General features: G+C 37.2%; 1 protein-coding gene across 4 annotated transcripts in view; it reads left to right on the forward strand.

Annotated features, from left to right (window-relative positions):
• ZC3H12C (zinc finger CCCH-type containing 12C) overlaps window positions 1-14,525 on the forward strand; it is an 82,863-nt gene extending 68,338 nt beyond the window's left edge. For all 4 annotated transcript variants that reach the window (XM_037841372.1, XM_037841370.1, XM_037841373.1 and 1 more), the window contains exons 3-6: window positions 1,748-1,887; window positions 4,845-5,079; window positions 6,243-6,349; window positions 7,004-14,525. In XM_037841372.1, coding sequence (XP_037697300.1) covers window positions 1,748-1,887; window positions 4,845-5,079; window positions 6,243-6,349; window positions 7,004-8,400 — 1,879 coding nt within the window. In that variant the 3' untranslated portion in view covers window positions 8,401-14,525. The remainder of the gene's footprint in view (window positions 1-1,747; window positions 1,888-4,844; window positions 5,080-6,242; window positions 6,350-7,003) is intronic.
• Window positions 14,526-20,216: the final 5,691 nt, after the last annotated feature.

Here is a 20,216-nt window from a genome sequence, read left to right on the forward strand (position 1 = left end):
AGTCTCAGTAAACCAAATGTCATTAGTAATTAACAACACATTATATACCTGGGTCCCAAAACATTAATGTAAAATAAAACTATAGTCAGATTTTAGCAAGTTGAGTTTTATATTCAGGGATATTAAGTTCTATGTTCAGGGATACTGTGTTTTCTCGGTTTAGTTGATTTGCCTCTTTAAACTTCTACGTATAAGACTATTAAAACAGATAAAGTATATGTCGCAATACTTATATAAATTAATTGCTTTGAAATAATCAGCATGTGTCAGAAATGAGGCCATTGGGTTATGTAGCTTCTGTTTAACCCATGCTAGCTTTCTGCAGTTAGCTCCTCCTCTGACGTTATAGAGGCAGCCTTTTTTCTACCTATGATTAGTAATTTCAGATCCAAAAGATTAGGATACCATCATTTTCCACAATTTTGAAGAAGACTGGTTAAATTGCAGTATTTTCCATGAAACCTAACATCACTTTGTACCTTTTGCTGTGGCACTAGCCAAGCTATTAGGAAACGAGACCTTAAGCTCTCACTTCCCGTATCTCATCCTCTGAAACTTCCAGTGCATCTGGGTCCACCTCTGATATTATCCTGGACCATTAAAACAGCCCAGTGGACCTATGAACAGTCTCTCTGGTTTGCGTTTGTAGTGTTAACATCTACAAAGCAAATTAGTCTATTTTTCTTTCTTCCTAAAAATGTTTAGCATATGTTGGATGGTTCTAGTACTTCCCAAGGGACCACTGGAACAATATATTACCATATGTGTAATGTTTGAGTTGTGCTAAAAGTTATCAAAACATTTATCTGTATTATCTCATTCAGCCATTTTTAGCTTCAAGAAGTAAAGAATATCTATGTCCGTTTTAGAAAAGAAAATGGAGCTGTTAGAGCTCAAACAATATGGGAAAAAAACCATTAATTACTGGATTCAAAACAGGACACTTTTTCCTTAAAACCATTGGGTTGAGTGTTATTTTTTAATTATTAGGTTAAAATGTACAAGCAAAGCCTGATGCTAGATTAATACTTTTTGTATGATTATGCTTTCTGAGTTGGGCATTTTCTTTTAGGCACTAAGACTGCTAATCCAATTTTGAATGCCCTTTTGTTGTTATTAATTCTTGTCCAGCTTAACACTATTGCACAGAAACCAGGTGTCTTTTCATTGAGAAACATGGAAAGTGTTTCTTGTAAGATGGAGCATTGTGATTATGCTTTACTCTTTTAGTGAATATGTGGTATGTTGTTTACCTAATAAAATGTGCACATTACTTAATCATTGGATCAGAATATAGGCTTAAGAACTCTTGAGAAAGAACAGTTTTTAGAACTTGTAAGTACTCCACTCCACTGTTTAGATTTTTTTCTGTGCAACTTCTTTTTCATATTTGACTGAAATTCTTCTTGCTGTGGTTAAAGCCCCTTTTTTTTTTCCCTATCTTGATTTTTTTTTTTAAAAAGTGTATCTTTCTGACTAGTTAACCTTTACAACTTTACATTTGAAGACTTACTTTTCTTTATTCTCCACAAAATAATCATTCCCATTTTCTTATTTTTTTTCCTCACAGATCTTGATTTTCAACTCCTAAGTTGCTTATGTTTCTCTGAACTTGATGCAACTTCATCTTAAATTATAAATCTCCTGTCACTGTCATAAATGTGTAATCATTTCTGTTTACAAGCTTGATTTAATTGAATTGAATTAGGTTTTGTTGTATTTTAAGTGTACTAAAATAATTTTTCAGCCATGGAAACAAAGAAGTATTTTCCTGCCGAGGAATAAAATTGGCAGTAGATTGGTTTTTGGACAGAGGACACAAAGATGTTACCGTTTTTGTTCCTGCTTGGAGAAAAGAGCAGTCCCGACCTGATGCTGTTATTACAGGTAAGCCTTGTTAGCAATTTGCCCTTCACTTCTTTATAATACCTGAGTAGATATCTGGCACTGTCAGGTATTCTGCTGAAGAATACATTAATCCATTTCTGTTTACTCAGTGTACGGGGAACAGTGGTTACTGGATAGGATATTAAAGCCATTTTCAGTTTTGGAAATTATCTGATTACTTTAATTAAACTTTACTCCTTGCTACCTAAGCCAGTTTTTCTTCATTTGTGTGGAATTTTTCACTTTTATAAAATTCTGATCTTTAGAGACATGCTAGGAGTCAGGAGGTCTAGATTCAAATTCTGGCTTTGACATTTACTAGCCATGGGACTTTGAGCATGATATTGAATCGCTTTGGCTCCAGTTTTCTCATCTGCTAAATGAAATTAGACTAAGTGAACTACCAAATTCTAATTACTGTGGATTTAAAAAGACCTACAAAGCCTTGGGGTAGACTGTTTGTGTGAAGTAGAAGGAAATGAGTTCATCCGAGTAATGTATTTATGTTTTGCATTATTTTGTAACATTTAAATGTATAAGTTTCAGACAAAGATGTCCTCTATAGCTGCTAAGTGTTGTTTACCATTTGCTCCAGTTCAGTGATTCTCAGTAAGCTTCCAATCCTTACCCCTCTCTCCACCTTCAGCATTAGCAAAACTGTTGGGAATTAATGTGAAAAAGAAATTTAAAAAAAAAAAAGACACAAAAAGAGAATTTGCCCTGATCAAGATGGTAGAATGAGAATTTTCGGGGCTCTGTTCCCCACAGAAGCTTTGAACAAGCAGCAAGGACACCAGGGATGGGGGGTCAGGGACAATGGGAAGTTAATGCAGAATGAGTGTGGATTTATGTTTGGAGTGAAGGGGAAACTCTAGTAGTGGGTGGTGGTGAGGGTACCGCAACATTGTGAATGTGGTGAATCCCACTGAATTGTATGCTTGGCAGGAGTTAGGAAGATTTATGTTGTACATATGTTTCCACAATTAAAAAAAAAGAAAGAAAGAAAGAAAGAAACTAAAGAGATAATGGCAAATGGAATACATGATCCTGAATGGGATGTGAGAAATAGAGGAGAAAGGGCTCAAAAAGACATTATTGGAACGTAAGAAAAATTTGGAATGTAGAATGGAAGGTTTGTACTGATGATAATTTCTTGAACTTGATAACTGCACTTCAGGTGATTACGTAAGTGAATAACCTTATTCTTAGGAAATGTACATAGAGGTATGTGTTCAAAGAGCATGAGGTGTACAGCCTGCTCTCAAATGTTAGATAGATAGATGAATGGAGAGATGGGTAGAATGATGCGGCAAAGGTGGCAAAATGTAAAAATTGATAGATCTGGGGGTGGAATCATGGTGGGGTTCTCTGTAAGAAGTTTGTATTATTTTTGCAACTGTCCTATAAGTTTGAAATTATTTCAAAATATAAACTTGTTAAAAATGGAGATTAGAGCCTAGACAGAGGTGGTGGTTACACAACATTGTGAATGTATTTAAACACCACCTGAAATTGTTCACTTTAAGGTTGTTAATTTTATGTTATGTGAATTTCACCTCAGTTCAAAAAATGAGAGATTGATCTTTATCTCTCTTTACTCTAAATATATATAGATATATATAGAGAGATATATAGGTATATATCTAAAGAGAGATATACCCGAAAGGGAGGACTATTATAAAGGTGTTTATTCTGACCAAATTCGTCCTTGTTTTTCTTTTCTTTTTTTCTTAAATACCTGACAAAATTATTCTGAATCATCTGGAAAGATAGAAGCAAGAACAGCTAAAGAAGAATAATGGGAGAAGGGAGAATTGGCCTATCAAATATTAAAGCATTCTCTTTTTCTACAAAAATTAAATCATTGTTAAGCTAGTATAAGAATAGATTAGAAAGCAATGGCAAAGTCCAACCCCATGGAATGAGACTCTTCTTAGCCTGTATAAAAATGTAAAGTGGGAGAGGTAGGCATAATTCAACCAATAGTACCAAGACACTGAGTAACACTTTGGAAAAAATATGTATTTATATAAATCCTTATCTTAAACAACATAACAATAAATTCCAGATGGCTTGAAGAGTTAAATGTCAAAAATCAAACCATCATATAAATAAATAGCCTTTATGGCTGGGGAAGACCTTTCTAAATTTAGAAGTTTTAGAAGAAATTACAAAGGAAAATATGACTTTGATCACATGAAAATGGGGAAGCTTTCTTAAAAATGAAAAACAAATGTCTAATGGGAAAAAATGCAGTAAATAAAGAATCCATATCCTTAACATATAAAGAGCTCCTGCAGATTGATAAAGCCAATATAATGCTCTCCCAATTATAAAATGTCATAAACAGATAACTCGCAGAAGAAATACATATGTCAAATAAGAAGAAAAAATGTTCAGCCTCATTAGTAATTAAAGGAAATGCAAACTAAAAACTTTTTTTTTCACCCGTCAAATTTGCAGAGATTAAACTGTTAATGTTCAGTGCCTTGAGGAAGCTACTTATATACTGCTATGGAAATCTCAGTTGTTACAACTTTTCTTGAAAGCAGTTCAGTCTTAAAATGTTAACACTCTTAGATCTACTAGTTCCCTTTCTAGGAATAATTCCCCCCAAAATAATCAGAGATAAAGGCAAAGATTTATGTCCAAAGATACTCAATGCAGCATTATTTATAATAGGAAAAAAAAATGGAAACAAACTCTCCATTCATCATTAGAAGAATGGCTCAATAAGTTAGGATACATCAATATGCTAGAACATGCATTAGAATATTTAAGCAGAAATTTTAGTGATCTGAGTAAGTGCTCTTTTACATGAAACAGATTTTATTGTGTGTATGCATATATCTATACATATATCAACAATGGAAAGAAAAGTACACCGAAAATGACTAGAAGGAAACATGCCAAAATGTTAACAGCAGTTTCTTTTTGGTTTATCTTTATTCTTTTAGATCAAGAAATTTTACGCAAACTAGAGAAAGAGAAAATCCTGGTGTTCACGCCGTCCCGACGAGTCCAGGGGAGGCGAGTGGTGTGCTATGATGACAGGTTCATCGTGAAGCTGGCTTTTGAGTCGGATGGCATTATTGTATCCAATGATAACTACAGGGACCTGGCGAACGAAAAACCAGAGTGGAAGAAGTTCATAGACGAGCGATTATTGATGTATTCATTTGTCAATGACAAGTAAGTAAAATCATTTACTTCCTAATAATACGGCTTCCCTAAAAATAGAACCATCACTGGCAGCCACTACAGATTCCCTCTCTTTTTGCCCCTGAGTCAGGTTTCTTCTAACAGTTGATCTCTCCACTAGTCCTCAGAGGCAGTCAGAAAAACTGCAGAGTCATGCCTGGGGAGGCCCCATTTGAGTGACTGTTAAAGTGGGGGGGCCCTGCTGGTCCTTCCGAGTCATTCCCCAGGCGCCTGAGGCAGAGCTGGTCTGAGTGGCTTGTGAAAGCTGACAGAGGGAGAATTTTCTTCTTCAGAAAAGGCAGATTTTATCATATTGAGTTACCAAAAATGCCTTTGCAACTGTTTAAAGCATTGCTGGCTTACTAAATATGATTTTGTTAAGTTATACCATTCTCTACAAGTTGATAAATGGACGAATGACATAAATAAGCATATCCCATGAGAAGTACAATAATAAATAGGTAGGAAAATGTTCACCTGTTGCTAATTAAAAATGCACATTAAATCTACAAGGAGTGTATTTTTCACCCATTTAATTCGCAACAATATTTTTCCATTTGCTTTATGCTGGTGAAAATACTGGTTTCTTGGTTTATCAGAAGCCTTAAAAATATTTGTGACCTAGCAACCCTATAATCCCATTTCTGGGAATATGTAATAAGGAAAAAAGAAAGACCAGAGATGTAATAATACATTACTATGTTACTTATAATAATGCGTTACTCTATTATTTATAATTGCAAAAAAATCAAGGGCAAACTAAATGTACAATAGAGAAATTAATTAAATTGTGATACATCATCTTGTTGAATATTATATAGCAATTTGAATTATTGTGAAGGCTATTAAGAAACATGGGAAAAATGTATGTTAAGACAACACTTAAAATTAGACTGTTTGATTAAAACCACGTAAAATTGAAGGAAGAATTAGAGCCTTCTAGACTCAAAATTTATTTGAATTAACAAATATAAGTTCAGCTTGAAATGTTTTTGACCTTCATTTTTTCTTTTTTACCCTGTAAATGTTGACTCAAACTACTTGGATTAAAATTTCAAAAAACATCTTAGAATGAGTAAGTCTTTGTACTCTTTGTCTTTAGAATTAGATTTCCATCCTCCTACGTAAACTTTTTTTTATTGTATCTGTGGCAGGTTCATGCCCCCTGATGATCCTCTTGGCAGACATGGCCCAAGCCTGGATAATTTTCTAAGGAAGAAACCTATTGTTCCTGAACACAAAAAGCAGCCTTGTCCATATGGTAACTTTCTTTATGGGTATTTAATACATGTCTTTAGAACAAAATATGTTGTTCAACTTTTGTTAATAAAAATAAACATTTTAAATTTTGGATGGTCACAGTACATGGTTCTTTTGATGGTAATGGAATTTAAAAAAATGGGTAGCCATGAAAAAGGATTATTTTTACCTAGTTGGGTTCGATGCAAATGGATTTTCCTGAATTGAAGCACAGTTTCAAGAACTCAGTTAATTTTACATCAAGTTAGTTTTCAGGTGGATAAAAATTTGGGGTTCTTACATTTAGTTACAATTCAGATGAGCATGATTTTATCACTTTACAGCAGTGCATGTTCCTCTTCAAAAGAGAATTTCCTACCTGATTGTAATGTCCTTCTGAAAGAGAAGAGGTGGGTGTGTGTCAGGGACAATGGGGTATCAGCCAAAAACTCTAGCAGAGATTAATAATTATCTGGCCAACTTTCTTACGGCTCTTGATAATAGGAAGCAAGAAGACTGAAAGGTGGTATTTCTGAAGAATGAGGAATAGAGTCACACTTAGCGTATCTTCCATTTGTGCCTTTGTTTCTTTCATGAGTTAAAATGATAGTGCCAAACTAAAATTTTCAGCATCTGGTGGTGTGCTCCTTTGCCTAATTAATTTTGCTCTTCATAGGAAAGAAGTGCACCTATGGACACAAGTGCAAATATTACCATCCTGAAAGGGGCAGTCAGCCTCAGCGGTCAGTGGCTGATGAACTTCGTGCCATGTCTAGAAATACAGCAGCCAAAACTGCAAATGAAGGAGGACTGGTGAAAAGCAACAGTGTACCTTGTAGCACTAAGGCCGATAGCACTTCTGATGTCAAACGAGGTGCTCCAAAGAGGCAATCGGATCCAAGCATAAGGACTCAGGTCTACCAAGACCTAGAGGAAAAGCTTCCCACCAAAAACAAATTGGAAACCAGGTCTGTACCTTCCTTAGTTAGCATACCGGCTACTTCTACTGCAAAACCCCAAAGCACTACATCTTTAAGCAATGGCCTTCCATCTGGAGTTCATTTTCCACCTCAGGATCAAAGACCACAGGGACAATATCCTCCAGTGATGATGGCAACCAAAAATCATGGAACGCCAATGCCTTATGAACAGTATCCAAAATGTGACTCACCTGTAGACATTGGATATTATTCCATGTTGAATGCATATTCAAATCTGAGTATCTCAGGCCCACGAAGTCCTGAAAGGCGTTTCTCCTTAGACACAGATTATAGGATAAGTTCTGTAGCTTCTGACTGCAGCAGTGAAGGGAGCATGAGCTGTGGGAGCAGTGACTCATATGTAGGGTACAATGACCGGTCCTATGTCAGCTCTCCTGACCCACAATTAGAAGAGAATTTGAAGTGTCAACACCTGCACCCTCACAGCCGCCTTAATTCCCAGCCCTTCCTGCAGAATTTCCACGACCCCTTAACCAGAGTACAAAGTTACAGTCATGAAGAACCAAAGTACCATCACAAGCCTCCTCTTCCACATTTGGCTATGCATCTGCAGCACCCAGCTGTGGGTGCCCGGTCCAGCTGTCCTGGTGATTACCCCTCTCCACCAAGTTCTGCACACTCTAAGGCACCACACCTAGGGAGGTCCTTAGTGGCCACAAGAATAGACAGCATTTCTGATTCTCGGCTCTATGACAGTTCTCCTTCAAGACAAAGAAAGCCTTATTCCCGCCAGGAAGGGCTGGGAGGCTGGGATAGGCAGAACTACGGGATCGATGCATATGGCTATCGGCAGACTTACTCCTTGCCCGATAGCTCCACTCAGCCATGTTATGAGCAGTTCACCTTCCAGAGTCTACCTGAACAGCAAGAGCCGACTTGGCGAATACCGTACTGTGGAATGCCACAAGATCCTCCAAGGTACCAAGACAACCGAGAAAAGGTTTATGTCAACCTGTGCAACATCTTCCCGCCCGACCTTGTGAGAATTGTCATGAAAAGGAATCCTCACATGACAGATGCCCAGCAGCTGGCTGCAGCCATTTTAGTGGAGAAATCACAGCTGGGTTATTGAAAGATGATGCATCTTTGTGGTGTTGAGTAGTTTTTTGTTCAGCTCAAATGCTGAGGGAGGTTTGCTACAATAGCACATGTGATCTCCTTCTCAGCAAGGAGGTTATATAGTATCCATTTATGTGAAATACTGTATCATGGAATCTGTATGTACAGCCCCACATGATGGAAGTATCACGGGATTGCTTTACATTCAAACTTTTTTTTTTTGTTAATGTTTCCTTTTTAAAGCTATATCCTTGGCTGGAAATTTTTCCAGTTTGATTTAATAGATGTATCTGTGAACTTTGATATTAATCTTTGGTACATCAGGGGTTTATATGCAGCACTTTTTATCCTTGTTTCATGTTTTATTAACTTGATGTTTCTCTATCAATTGCAAGCAATTACAATATTTACAGAATGTTGAACATTTGACTAGACCTAGCAAACTATTTTTTCAAGCCAAGCTTAATTAGAACCTTTTACAGCTCTTTAAGTTATTTTTTATTTGGGGAAAGTGGGCTTCTTTGTGCTAGAATCATTATTTATAGAAACAAAAATATACTACAGCACTGACTTTATATTTTAAACAAGATGTAAGTTACCAGTTTATGTTGAAATGGGTAATAGTATATATTGAATGATTTTACAATATGGCACTTTTTTTGTTGTTGTTAAGTAATTTGTTAATTTAATATGGTTGATTTAAAGGAAAGCAGATGCAATCAATGGAAAAAAAAGTTTCCATTTCTTTTTTTATGAATAAGGCAAAAGCCGTAACTGTTACAGTTTAGAGCTTTGTTATCCAGCTATTATGTGCTTCTAGACAGTAGAAATGGAATTGAATTCCTAGATTTCCATTAACCTGTATTTTTAATGTGTCTGTCTTTTTTGTTTTGGGGCACAACAATACTGGATAAAATAACCCTTTTGCAGTACTCACCTGTTTTTAATGAATCTAATTATTCTCAATGCAACTTTTATTTTTAATATACTCTTCAGCTTTCCTGCTATTTATCAAGACTGGCCTGAGGTAATTTTATGTGTTGAGGATATGCAACATTTATTGATACTGCACTATAGAGATGGTGATGGAGGAGTTGTAAATGGTAACTTAACGTTTTTGTAAGATACTGTATATTTTCCATTTTCCTGAAGGTAGTTTTTCAGGCCTGTTATATTATTAAGGCCAGATTCTTGCCACAAATAGTGTAGTTTTAGATACAGACTGAAGTCTGTTCTGGTATTAGTAAGGGATATTTCTGGTTTCAAAGTCATGGGTTTTGCTAGATGCGAATACATTTCTGTTGGTTAAAAGATAGATTTTGCAATCGTTGGCAGACGTTTGTGTGACTGACATACTTGGACAGTTTTTGAATTTTCCTTAGTGTAACAGAATCATTCAGATCTGTTTCTGTAGTCTGCCTAGGTATCCTGGTTATTCTGATTATTCTACTTGCTACAGTTTGAAAGAAAGCCCTGAAAAACCAGAAAGTACCTTTTACTGTTGATACAAATTGTATCTTTTTAACTATTAAGAACTATTTTGATTTGTAGATCTAGTTAAAACACAAATGTGTAACTATGATTAGACTTTTGGGCAACATTTTATCCCTTATTTAAATACAAATTTTTAAAGTAAAATTGAGGTCTAGAATAGGGTAGAAAATAAAAGTAACCATTTAGGTAAACAAAAGTGTCTGTCTTAGTTTTATATAATATATTCAAATATATTAAGTAAATTTATTGGCATTTTTTCTCCTAAAATTTATCTAGTGTGAACTTAAAATAAAGGTAAAATGCTGCCTGAAAATAATGTCCAAGCACCTTTGACTAGGATAACATTTTCTCTACTTATGTGACACCATGTGTTGCATGAAGTAGGATTTGGGTATACAGTAAATGCTTCTAAAAGGCATTATGCATATTGACATATCCAATAATCTGAACCGTGTTCAGCAAACTTAATTCAGGAAAGTGGTGTTCTACACAATTCTGTTGTTTTTGAGGTGAGTGCGGTACTCATCTGTACCCAGAAGTAACATGAGGGGTGCCACACAAGCCGTTTCAAGTGGTGTCTGTCTGAGAGCGACCCTACTCACATGTGAAAATTGTTCTCCTTGATTTTGATTTTGTCAGTCGCTATCTGTAGAACAAGTTTAAATGTAGAGGCTATACCAGTGCCAAAAATAGGGTTACAAGTGCACGGTAGCTTTTATTTTAGTCGTATTTTAAGACTTTTTTTAGTACGAAATCACACCTTTAAATTAGACGTGTAGGTTTTGCTTCTGTACTCTTCATTCGTAGACTTTTAATTATTTGAAGGTTCTGCCAAACTTTACTAAATTTATTTTAATGAGATCTTAGGTGAGCTGTATATCACGCTTAGGTGAAATGTATATCACACTTTTAATTTGGCCTTCTAATGGTTTTAACCGATTGACTATTTGGTATTGCTTCATTGATTTTAAACTATGGAAAAATAACGTAGCCAGCCGCCACCCTTACTGAAGTGGTCATCTCGGAACTAGCCATATGAAATCCTTCAGTAATGACTAATTGTGAGTTAAGAAATAGCAGCTTTCTTATGTCAAAAGGACAATCTATCCCTTTACTTTGAAGCACCAAATTGCTTTTAGAACCTAAGAATAAGCCAGTTGGCAGATTTGAGGTACAGCAAATTTTTAATTATCCAAAGCAATAAGTAAAAGGAGTCCATCGTTAAGTTAAATCCACAGCTGGTCCCAAACCTTCATTTTAGCCCAAATCTCCCTAATCAAATCTTTTACCAAACTTGTTATTAAGTAACCAGAGAGAAGTATGTTAGTTAAGTAGTGCAATTGCCAGAAGCGGTCAACTGATAGAAGAAAAAGGATTCCGATTCGAATATTCTGCCCCAGAATAATTGACAGTTGACTGTACTTTACACAGTAATTAGCCAGTCCATTGTCTCTGTGTCTTAGTACAGAGGGAATGGTACCCAAATGGCCAAATTCTGGCCCTTAGTATTTCCTCCTTTCTTGCATGTGATGCCTAAGTTTTTAGTCTCGTTTTTATGAACTCTGTATCCTGATAGATTTGTCATTGACCTAAACGTTTGAAAGAAATGCACACCAGTATAAAATGTTTGGTACTGGTGGAGACTTGAGCTTTGTGTTTTTATGAAAATTCATTTATTATAAAATTTAATATAATTGAAGAGTGTTATATATGTAAACATACATATTTGTTATGAAGTATTAAAAAATGGGTTGCTTTTGATGGCTAACATTTCCCTGATGAAACTGTGTTTCTCGGAGGTGTGGATGACCAAGTCTGGGGACTGGATGACCAATGATAAGATTTAGAACCACTTAAGTGGAAAGCAACTCTTCACTGGTTTTATTTATGGTATTTTTTAAAGAATTATTTTGACTATTTTAATAGACTGTGTAATGTTTAAAAAAAACTAAAGTAGTATCAATTGTACAAATATTATTTAACATGTCTTTTGTGGATGTATCAATATTTATATAGACAGTAATATATTTATAAAATAAACATGCATTGGTTATGTTATAGCTATTAGTTTGTGATAGGTGGGAGGGTGACTCTGGAGATGTGTGTACACCTATGTACATGTGTGTTTTGAAAATTCTGAAGCTGTTTTTACCTGATTTAATGGTGTTTAAAGTATATCTAATTTTCAGTTATTCTTTTTGCTAACACCTATCCAACTTCTTATTCAAGATAAAATAAGATGTACAGTCTTCTGAACATTCTGTTGATGTGTTACATCCTTGTTGTGATAATTTAACTCCTGGAGAAATCCTCAAATGACCTGAAACGAAACAAGTTATGAACAGAGAGAATGCTTCTGTTCCAAAGATACTAAAGATGAAAACTCAGCTTTTATGTTAAGCTCCCAAGTTATGCACAGCAAATAAAATGAAGTACAAAAAAGATGGATTACATACATTCATTAGAAAAAGAGAAAGCAAACTCTTAATAAAAGTAAGGAAACATATCATTGTAGATTTTAGGCAAAGGTTGGCAAACTTTTTCTGCAGAGAATAAGTAGTAGCTATTTCAGTATTTGGGAACCATCTGGTCTCTAGAAACTCCCCACCTTTGCCATTATAGCCTGAAAGCAGCCATGGACAATATGTAAACAAATGGGTGTGGCTGTGTTCCGATGAAACTGTATTTACAAAATCGGACAGCAGGCCAGAGTTTGCCCGGTGGGCCAGTTTGCTTACCCCCTCCCTAGAAGCAGAAAAACAGCTTATCAAGGAGTAAATCCAGATATATGTGAATATAAGAAACAATAAGTATTTCAGTCGTCACTATAAGAAAATCTGTTACTCATCGATGACCTTCAAAAGAAGATTGTGAGGCAGTCATATTAAAGGATCTTAACCCATTTATATTTTTTAACCTGGTCATACCATTAATTAATTAATAGAGATATTTCTTGTGTTTAACCACCAAAAAGTATTCTGTGAAAAGATATTTTAAAAAGTATTGAAATTTTTTATGAACTTTGCATTTCTAATGACAGGAATCCCTTACCTACTCTTTGTCTTTTAATGTCCTTATTGACCAAAAATTCTGTTCTATGAAAATTAGCATATACTTCATTTGCCACGAAATGTTTTAAAGACTGCATGGATCAGTTACATTATTATTTTGGGGGCGGCGGGGTGGGGGTGGGGGTTTGGCTTCTAATAACAGACTGCCATTCTTTATAAATGGCTTGGAAGAAGATGTAGTGTCATTTTACATACTGCAGGTTTATTTTGTAAGATTAAAAATTGCGACTAGTATAATTTTAGCTATAATGTGAGTGTATTTGTTGTATTGTGACTCTCTTTATAAGAAACAAATTGTATCCTTGCTTTCTCTGTCCAAATCTTTACTATAGATATTTTAGATACCTTAGAACTATCCTTGGTGAATGCAATCCTTAATGTGATCATGTGTAATTTAAAATTCACTGAAAGGAAATGCTGTTGAACGTGCTCATTCACAGTGCTTTTAAAATTGTTGTATCAGTAACATTTTCATAAGAACATTAAATAGTTTTGAACATTGTCATCCACTTCAGTAGTTGTCCTCTTTTTAAAAACTGGAATACAACCCTGGCTTTTAACAGTGTTTATTATTTTTTTCTTTAGCACTGCCTGTTTATCTGCTTATTACTTCTGTTACATTAATATTGTTATGTCTTAGAAGTGGCTTTTCCCCTAAGATTTAAAACAATTTGAGATTTCATATTTAAAAACAATTTAAGGCTCTAAGCATTTAGCAGTAGGAAATGTCCATGCTTTAATCTAATTGTACAAAACTTGCAAAGTTACACTTTTTAAACCATGTTCCATATTTGCCAATTTTCTATCAAAGTATTTCAGATAAAAAACGTGTTGCCCATGATAGTTTTTGCCCCCTTTCTTAAAGCTGCTTATGTCTCAAAGGAAAAAGACATTGAAGAGCAACGGTTTGTTTTTATAAAAAATGTTTTGGATTTCCTTCAGCCTTTGGAAATTTTTAATTTCCTACTAACACAAAATACCCACAATGCACAAACTTCTTCAGAGACAGCATTGCAAGTGTACCAGGTTTCTGATTTTATCTTTTCCTTTTAGGTTTTTTGTTTCCAACAATTAAAATAATTGTGTTTTGATTGTTGGATTTCCATTTTGATCCTTCAGGTTTTTCTTATAAGGAAAAACAAGGCAAAGAATATGTTTAAAGCCATCATGATAAACTGATGTGATTTTATTTGTCCTCTGTCCATTCTGTGTGTTTCTGTAATGAAATTTTTACAACTCCAAAAGCAGTATTTTAGACCTACTGGAGACCCATATCAAAACAGCTTTGCAATTCTGCCACTGAGGAAAACAAATTTAAAAATTCATTTTTCTTATCTTGGTTCATTTTTGTTTCATGAAGAAATTGATTTCATAGAGCCAGCAGCACATGTGCTAAATAAGTAAAAGCATTATCTTTCCCTCTAGTTCCAGGGCTTGCCTGCATTTAGTGGTTAATACCATTATGAGGTCTTCTGTAGGATAAGAACATGTTCTGTTTCGGTGTTAAGTGTTGGAGCCAGAAATACTTCATATGAAAATTCAAATTAAATGAAGACAATTATGCATACTCTAAGACTGGTGAGAGTGTTTTCTTTCTAATCTGTCACTTAGTCATTTCTTTGTATCCACCCAGTGATGTTAGAGCCGACTGAGACAAAGCGACTGTTAACAAACAGAGGCCTTGTCCGGCTAGCTTATGAGAAATGTTGGGTGGCATTGGCGCCTCTTTTCTGATTATGACGGCTGCCGAGCAATGAGGAAGTATTGAAGAGATTCACATTGTTGGGGCTGGATGTACAATCATTTTGTGCACAAAACTTTGTGTTTCGGGTTCTGACAGGCGCTGGGGCACAAGGAAAGAAGGGTGGGGAAGTCTGTGCCTCAAGCAGCTGACCTTCTTGTAGTTGGGCTGGAATCTACAAGGCAACATAGTCAACGTGATTGAGAAGGATGTTTAAAACAGACTGGACACGTCTTAATGAATAAAAATGGAAATTTTTATCCCTTTGATAATTGAGGGTGAAAAACTTAGGTCACTGTTGGGAACTGCTCTGCTTTTGAGAAATACCTCCACAGACTTGGAAGAGATCGCTTTTAGGTGTTTAGGGGTTGGGTGTGAATCCCAGGCCTACATGTAGGTATCTGCATACACGCCTACACAATATGCACAATGTGGGTGCCTTTCAGAGTCTTCTTTGAACTGAGTGGTAAAATAGGGTTAATGCCTGTCTCAGGCTTGTCATCACAAAAGAAGTGGTGGTGGTGGTAAGAGGAGGGTGCGCAAGGACAGATGCGAGTGTATACACCTGGGCAGTGCTGCACCCACCTCGTTCTGGCTGGAATAACACAAAAACTTTTGCTTTAGCCCTACTACTCTAGAAAGCTGTGTCTTCCTGACTCAATTTTTCTAAGAATTTTCTGTTAATAATTAACCTATTTCTGGTTTCTGCCTTGAGGCTGCTACCATCACCCCTGTGCCCTGATGAGTTCTTTGTATTATAGGTCTTTCTAGTTGCTCTCTGCATCTCGCCTGGCATAAACCAAGCTTTGTGTCTCACTAATGCCTTCTGCCCCCACTCCTAGGTTCACTTCACATCTCACCTTCTAAGAATTGAAAATACTCTGATTTCAGATGTGGTCACAATGCCAAAATGGTATGACGGCCTTTGTGATTTAACGTACTCATGTAATGTGTCAATGTATAAGAGGCTGTTATTTCATAGAGCAGATTTTTCCCCTTCATTGCTTTTCAAACCTTTGCTTTTCTGGTTTATTTTATCCTAAGATTGCTATTTGCCATTGTTGGGTATTCTTTTTTCCACTTAGTTATACTAAGCTGTTTAACTGGGATCTTATAGATTTAGACAATTTATATTTGTTGGCAGATTTGACTATTGATGCTCAGCAGTAGTTGGCAGGGAGCTCAGCATATCCAAAATAAGCATTAGGAGACAGAGACTCTAGTGGTAGAACTAGTGCTTCTTTTCTCCCCAATTGATACCCCTGCCTAAGGGTTAAGTGATGTTTGGAAAGGGGAACGATGTATAAAAAAGCAACGGTGAATATAATGGTGAATTAAAATACACACACACACACACACACACACACACACACACACACACGGTTGGGGTGTACTTGTTAGCTTCATACCTCAGCCTTGGATGCTGTCTTAGAGTCAACAGTCTTAATTTTGCTGTTTTTAAAGACTTTTATAAGGGTTTTGAAGTATTTTTAAGTCTTAATGTTGGATTATTTTTTTGCTTTTTTTTTTTTTTTTTTTAAGATTTTTAAAGTAACCTTTAAAAAACATGTATTCCTCTCTAGGTCCGGTCACCAGCCTCCTGATTAAGTACAGACTCTGGAGCCAGACTCACTTGGTCTGAAACCTTGCTCCACCAATCCTAGATGTATCAAATTGGCAAGTCAACTAAAGGGAGGTAACAATTGTCCCTCTCTCCTATGTTGTTAAAATTAAATGAGTTAAAAGAAGTAAAACCCTTTAAGCATACTGATTCCTCATGTGTGTTCAATAAGTGATAGCCTTTACCATTTAAGTGACTTGACTTTTCTCATAGGAATAGTTTTTGCATGTTCTCATTAGAGCCTTCCATCTGGAGGGAGTACACAGTTATGCTCGGGAACAGTTTGAATTCTGTCAGTGTAATTGGATGTATTCAGTTGTCGAGATCTACTTCAAGATTTTAAACCTTAAAGGTTACCAAGTACTCAGCATTGTACAATAGAGCAGAAGTTTAGGGGTCAAAGACCTTCCCAACTCTGTACACCTTTGGAGAGGACTCGGATCTTTTCCGTCCTCAAGGCTGAATTCTTGTTTGCTTGGCGTGGATGGAAAATCATGAGCTCTTCCTGATTGCAGGTTGAAATATATCTAGGAATTCACCTGTTCTCACTAGATTCAAGCAGAACAATGCTACATGAGAAGCTCACTCCGCCCGCCCTCCCCATAGGTGAAGCTACAGAATGAGAGCAAGATAGAATCCGAGAGTGGAAGAGTAGACAGTCTTGATAAGAAACCTATGTAAAGTAGTGCTCACATGTGTCCAACACATCAGCAACCTGTGTAAAATAACACATGGCCAAGTAAGTGTGTGTCCATGGGATGGTGTCGTCAGTGCTCTGTCTGAACCAGGTTCCTGTTGTGTTAGGCTTTTCCTCTCATGTTGAAGCAACAGAATTTTAATGAGCATCTACTAGGTCCCTAGAGCTATGCTAAGGAATAAATGTCATATAAATAACACTGTGGCAGATTTGGGGTCTTTGACATTTGTTAGCTAAGTCTGGAAAAATCTTCATTATCCCAAGCCTTTCTCAACTGGGATTCCTTGTCCAAACCACAGAATACGAGTGGTTTCAGTGAGTTTTTTTCAGTTTTCCAAAGGAAGATACGTAACTTAGAGAAGATCATTTGTTATATACAATGGATGCCTTCAGGAATCGGTTGAGAAAAGGCTGGCAAGAGATTTTGCGAGTGAGAGTCTAAGTATCATAGTGGCTATGCTGTTATAAGCCTTTTTCTGTCCACAAATGTGGTCAAACTTCACTGTAGGAACATGCCAATTGCCTTGTCTTTCATTTTGCTGCGAAGGTAGAATGGGGCCTATTCTCCCTGGTCAATCTGTTGAGTCCATCTGTCCACCCAGGCCTGGCTACGAAGTATAAAAGAACTTCCTAGAACCCATTTGCTTGTTACTCCCAGAATTAGGGCCTTCTTGGTTTAAAGGTTTTTCTATCTATCATGATAGGGAAGCAAATGGAATAACAACAACAAAATTATTATAAATACCATCTCACAGTTAATTTGTTCCTTTCTGACTCCCTTCTGGGCTCCACTTTTATTCCTGAAGGTTATGCTCAGCAAACTTGGCTGCACCTCTTCTCCTCCCACCCCACACACCCCTGACCTAGGAGAGACGGCACATCAGTCCCTTCCAGTAAGCACTTGTAGTGTCCATCTGGACAGAGCAGTAAGCGCTCTGCAGGCTCAAGTAGACAGTGCCCGTTTCTGAGGTGATGTCAGGTGAAATTGGGTAACTTTTTCTCTTTGACATTTCCTTCCAGTTTATAACTGCTGCTCTCAGAGTTGAAGAGCTAGTGCTGGCGGGGAGACCACTCATATTTGAGTGTTCAGGACTGTATAGTTTCATAAATTAAATTTAAAATTATATGAAAAAGTTATCCTTATTTTAGAAATGAGAAAACTAAGACTTGGAAAGATTAAAGCACCTGCTCAAAGGCAAACCCATGATTAGAATCCCTCTTCAAGTGTTTTCAAAAATCTTTGCCCACCTTACTGTGCTGGAAGGGAGGACTAGGGCCTCTGATCGTCTTCAGTGTGGGTCATTCTGCAAAAATTTAGGTCTGACGGATGTAAAACAGTTATGCTGTCACTGGCAGTACTTCAACATGCTATGATTTTAGGGGGTAAGAGAAGACTAGGAAAAACATGAATTAGAACTTGTGTTTGGTCTGCACCGAACACCTTCCATACACTGCATTCCCAGATAAATAGTCATGACAAAGATTGTTCTGGAGGAAAAGGTTATCCAGAGATCTGCCTGGCCTGAGGCTCACCATGATGGCCCTAGCCCAGGACACGAGCCAGATGACCAGGGCTCAGTGGTCAAGACCCCAGAAAAACCTGGGCCCCACTGCCTCTGATCAGCAAGGCCAGCTGGACTAAGCCAGACAGGAGGTTATTTTAGAATCTGTGATCCAGCCTCTACTCCCTAACATCCCCTGTAATTGTAGAGAGAAAAACGCAGTGCATCTTTTGAGAAACCCATTTTAGCTTTCAGACTCTTGACAGTGTCTACCACAAGCCCACTGCCTTTTATTGTTGAAGCAGCTTCCATTTGCATTTCTAGTGCTTTTTCTATTTGTACAAATGCAGCACAAGATTAGAAACAGGAAACTTTAATTAGATGCTCAAATAGATTCCCTTCCTAGTTCCCTAGGCAGACAAAGAATCCTGAGAAAACAGGAAATACAATGCAGCTCCTACTCACCAAAGCCCTAGCCTTGGCCACTCCTGTCCCCAGGCCAGTTTGCACCCACAGGGTGCCCTTCAGCCTCACTGGTCCTGCCAGCACCATGAACACTCTAGGGGGGTGCAAGGGCTTTTGCACCATCTCAGCCCTCAAAGCTGTTCTCTACCCCTTCCACTCTCCAAGGATGTAAAATGATAATAAATTATCATTCATTTAAATGTTTCAAATATGCATACAAAAAGATTGAGGGAGATGGCAAACACAATTTGGTAACTACAGTGAAAAGCTATTCAGTAAACTCCAGAGATTTATGGGTTTGCTAGGTGTATTACCAAATTAACAAGGTTAAGACAAAGTACATCAGGCTGGCATGAATGCAGTACATGTTAAAACGCTGCAAATTATAAAGTAGCTGAGCAAAATTCATGTTCTACTTCAAGCTCAACTTTAATGACTGTGTTGAACAATGAGAGGGGGCAGGGAAGGTTAAGGTACAGCAGCCCCAGAATCTTCCAAACCTCCACAGCCTCCATCTGGGCAGTACCACTCGTGGCTAATGCCCCTTCATCTTTTCCTGGTTCTGAGTCATCTGGGAAGGTGAGGATTCTCTACTCTTCCCCCTTGCTCGCCCCAGCCAGAGGTTGCCTGGGTCATTGAGTTCACCCAGTTGGCAGGGGTGAGAAAAGGGGGAGGTGGCAACAAACATGGAAAGAACCCCTTCCATCTCTCTTATGAATTGAATATACAGACTTCTGATACCACTTTCCAGATTGGTAACAGGAAATGCCAAGTGGTAAAATATCTTCATTTTGTCTAGTTAAAGGGTGGTGCAGGGAATATTTTAATCCAGCTACAGCTCTAGTTATGTTGTTGGGGGAAAAAAAAAAAAAAAAAAACTACAATCAACCAATACCAGGTCTAGAGGCCCAAGGGCCCGAGCAGGAAGTTAGAGGACAGTGGGACCACAGCTGCTCTCCTCAGACCCCGAGGGCAGCCGAGGGTGGCAGGTGCCTAACTTGCTGGTTTATCTGTTCATCCGAACAGGAGGCAATATCCCTGGACTGACTTCCTGGTCCCTCTTTCCTAACCTGAAGGAAGTTGACCAACCTCCCACAAGAATCTGCTGGATTCTAGCCTGCCTGAGGTCAGAATTACACCCCCACCTTCCCTGCACCCACCCAGCAAGTTTTGCCTAAACAGACTCCTAAGAGAGCCAAAGTTTCTGCACTGACTGTATCTGTCCTCCCAGAGGAAAA

This window comes from Choloepus didactylus, chromosome 6 (genome assembly GCF_015220235.1).
Source record: "Choloepus didactylus isolate mChoDid1 chromosome 6, mChoDid1.pri, whole genome shotgun sequence".
In the NCBI taxonomy this organism is placed as follows: Eukaryota; Metazoa; Chordata; class Mammalia; order Pilosa; family Megalonychidae; genus Choloepus; species Choloepus didactylus.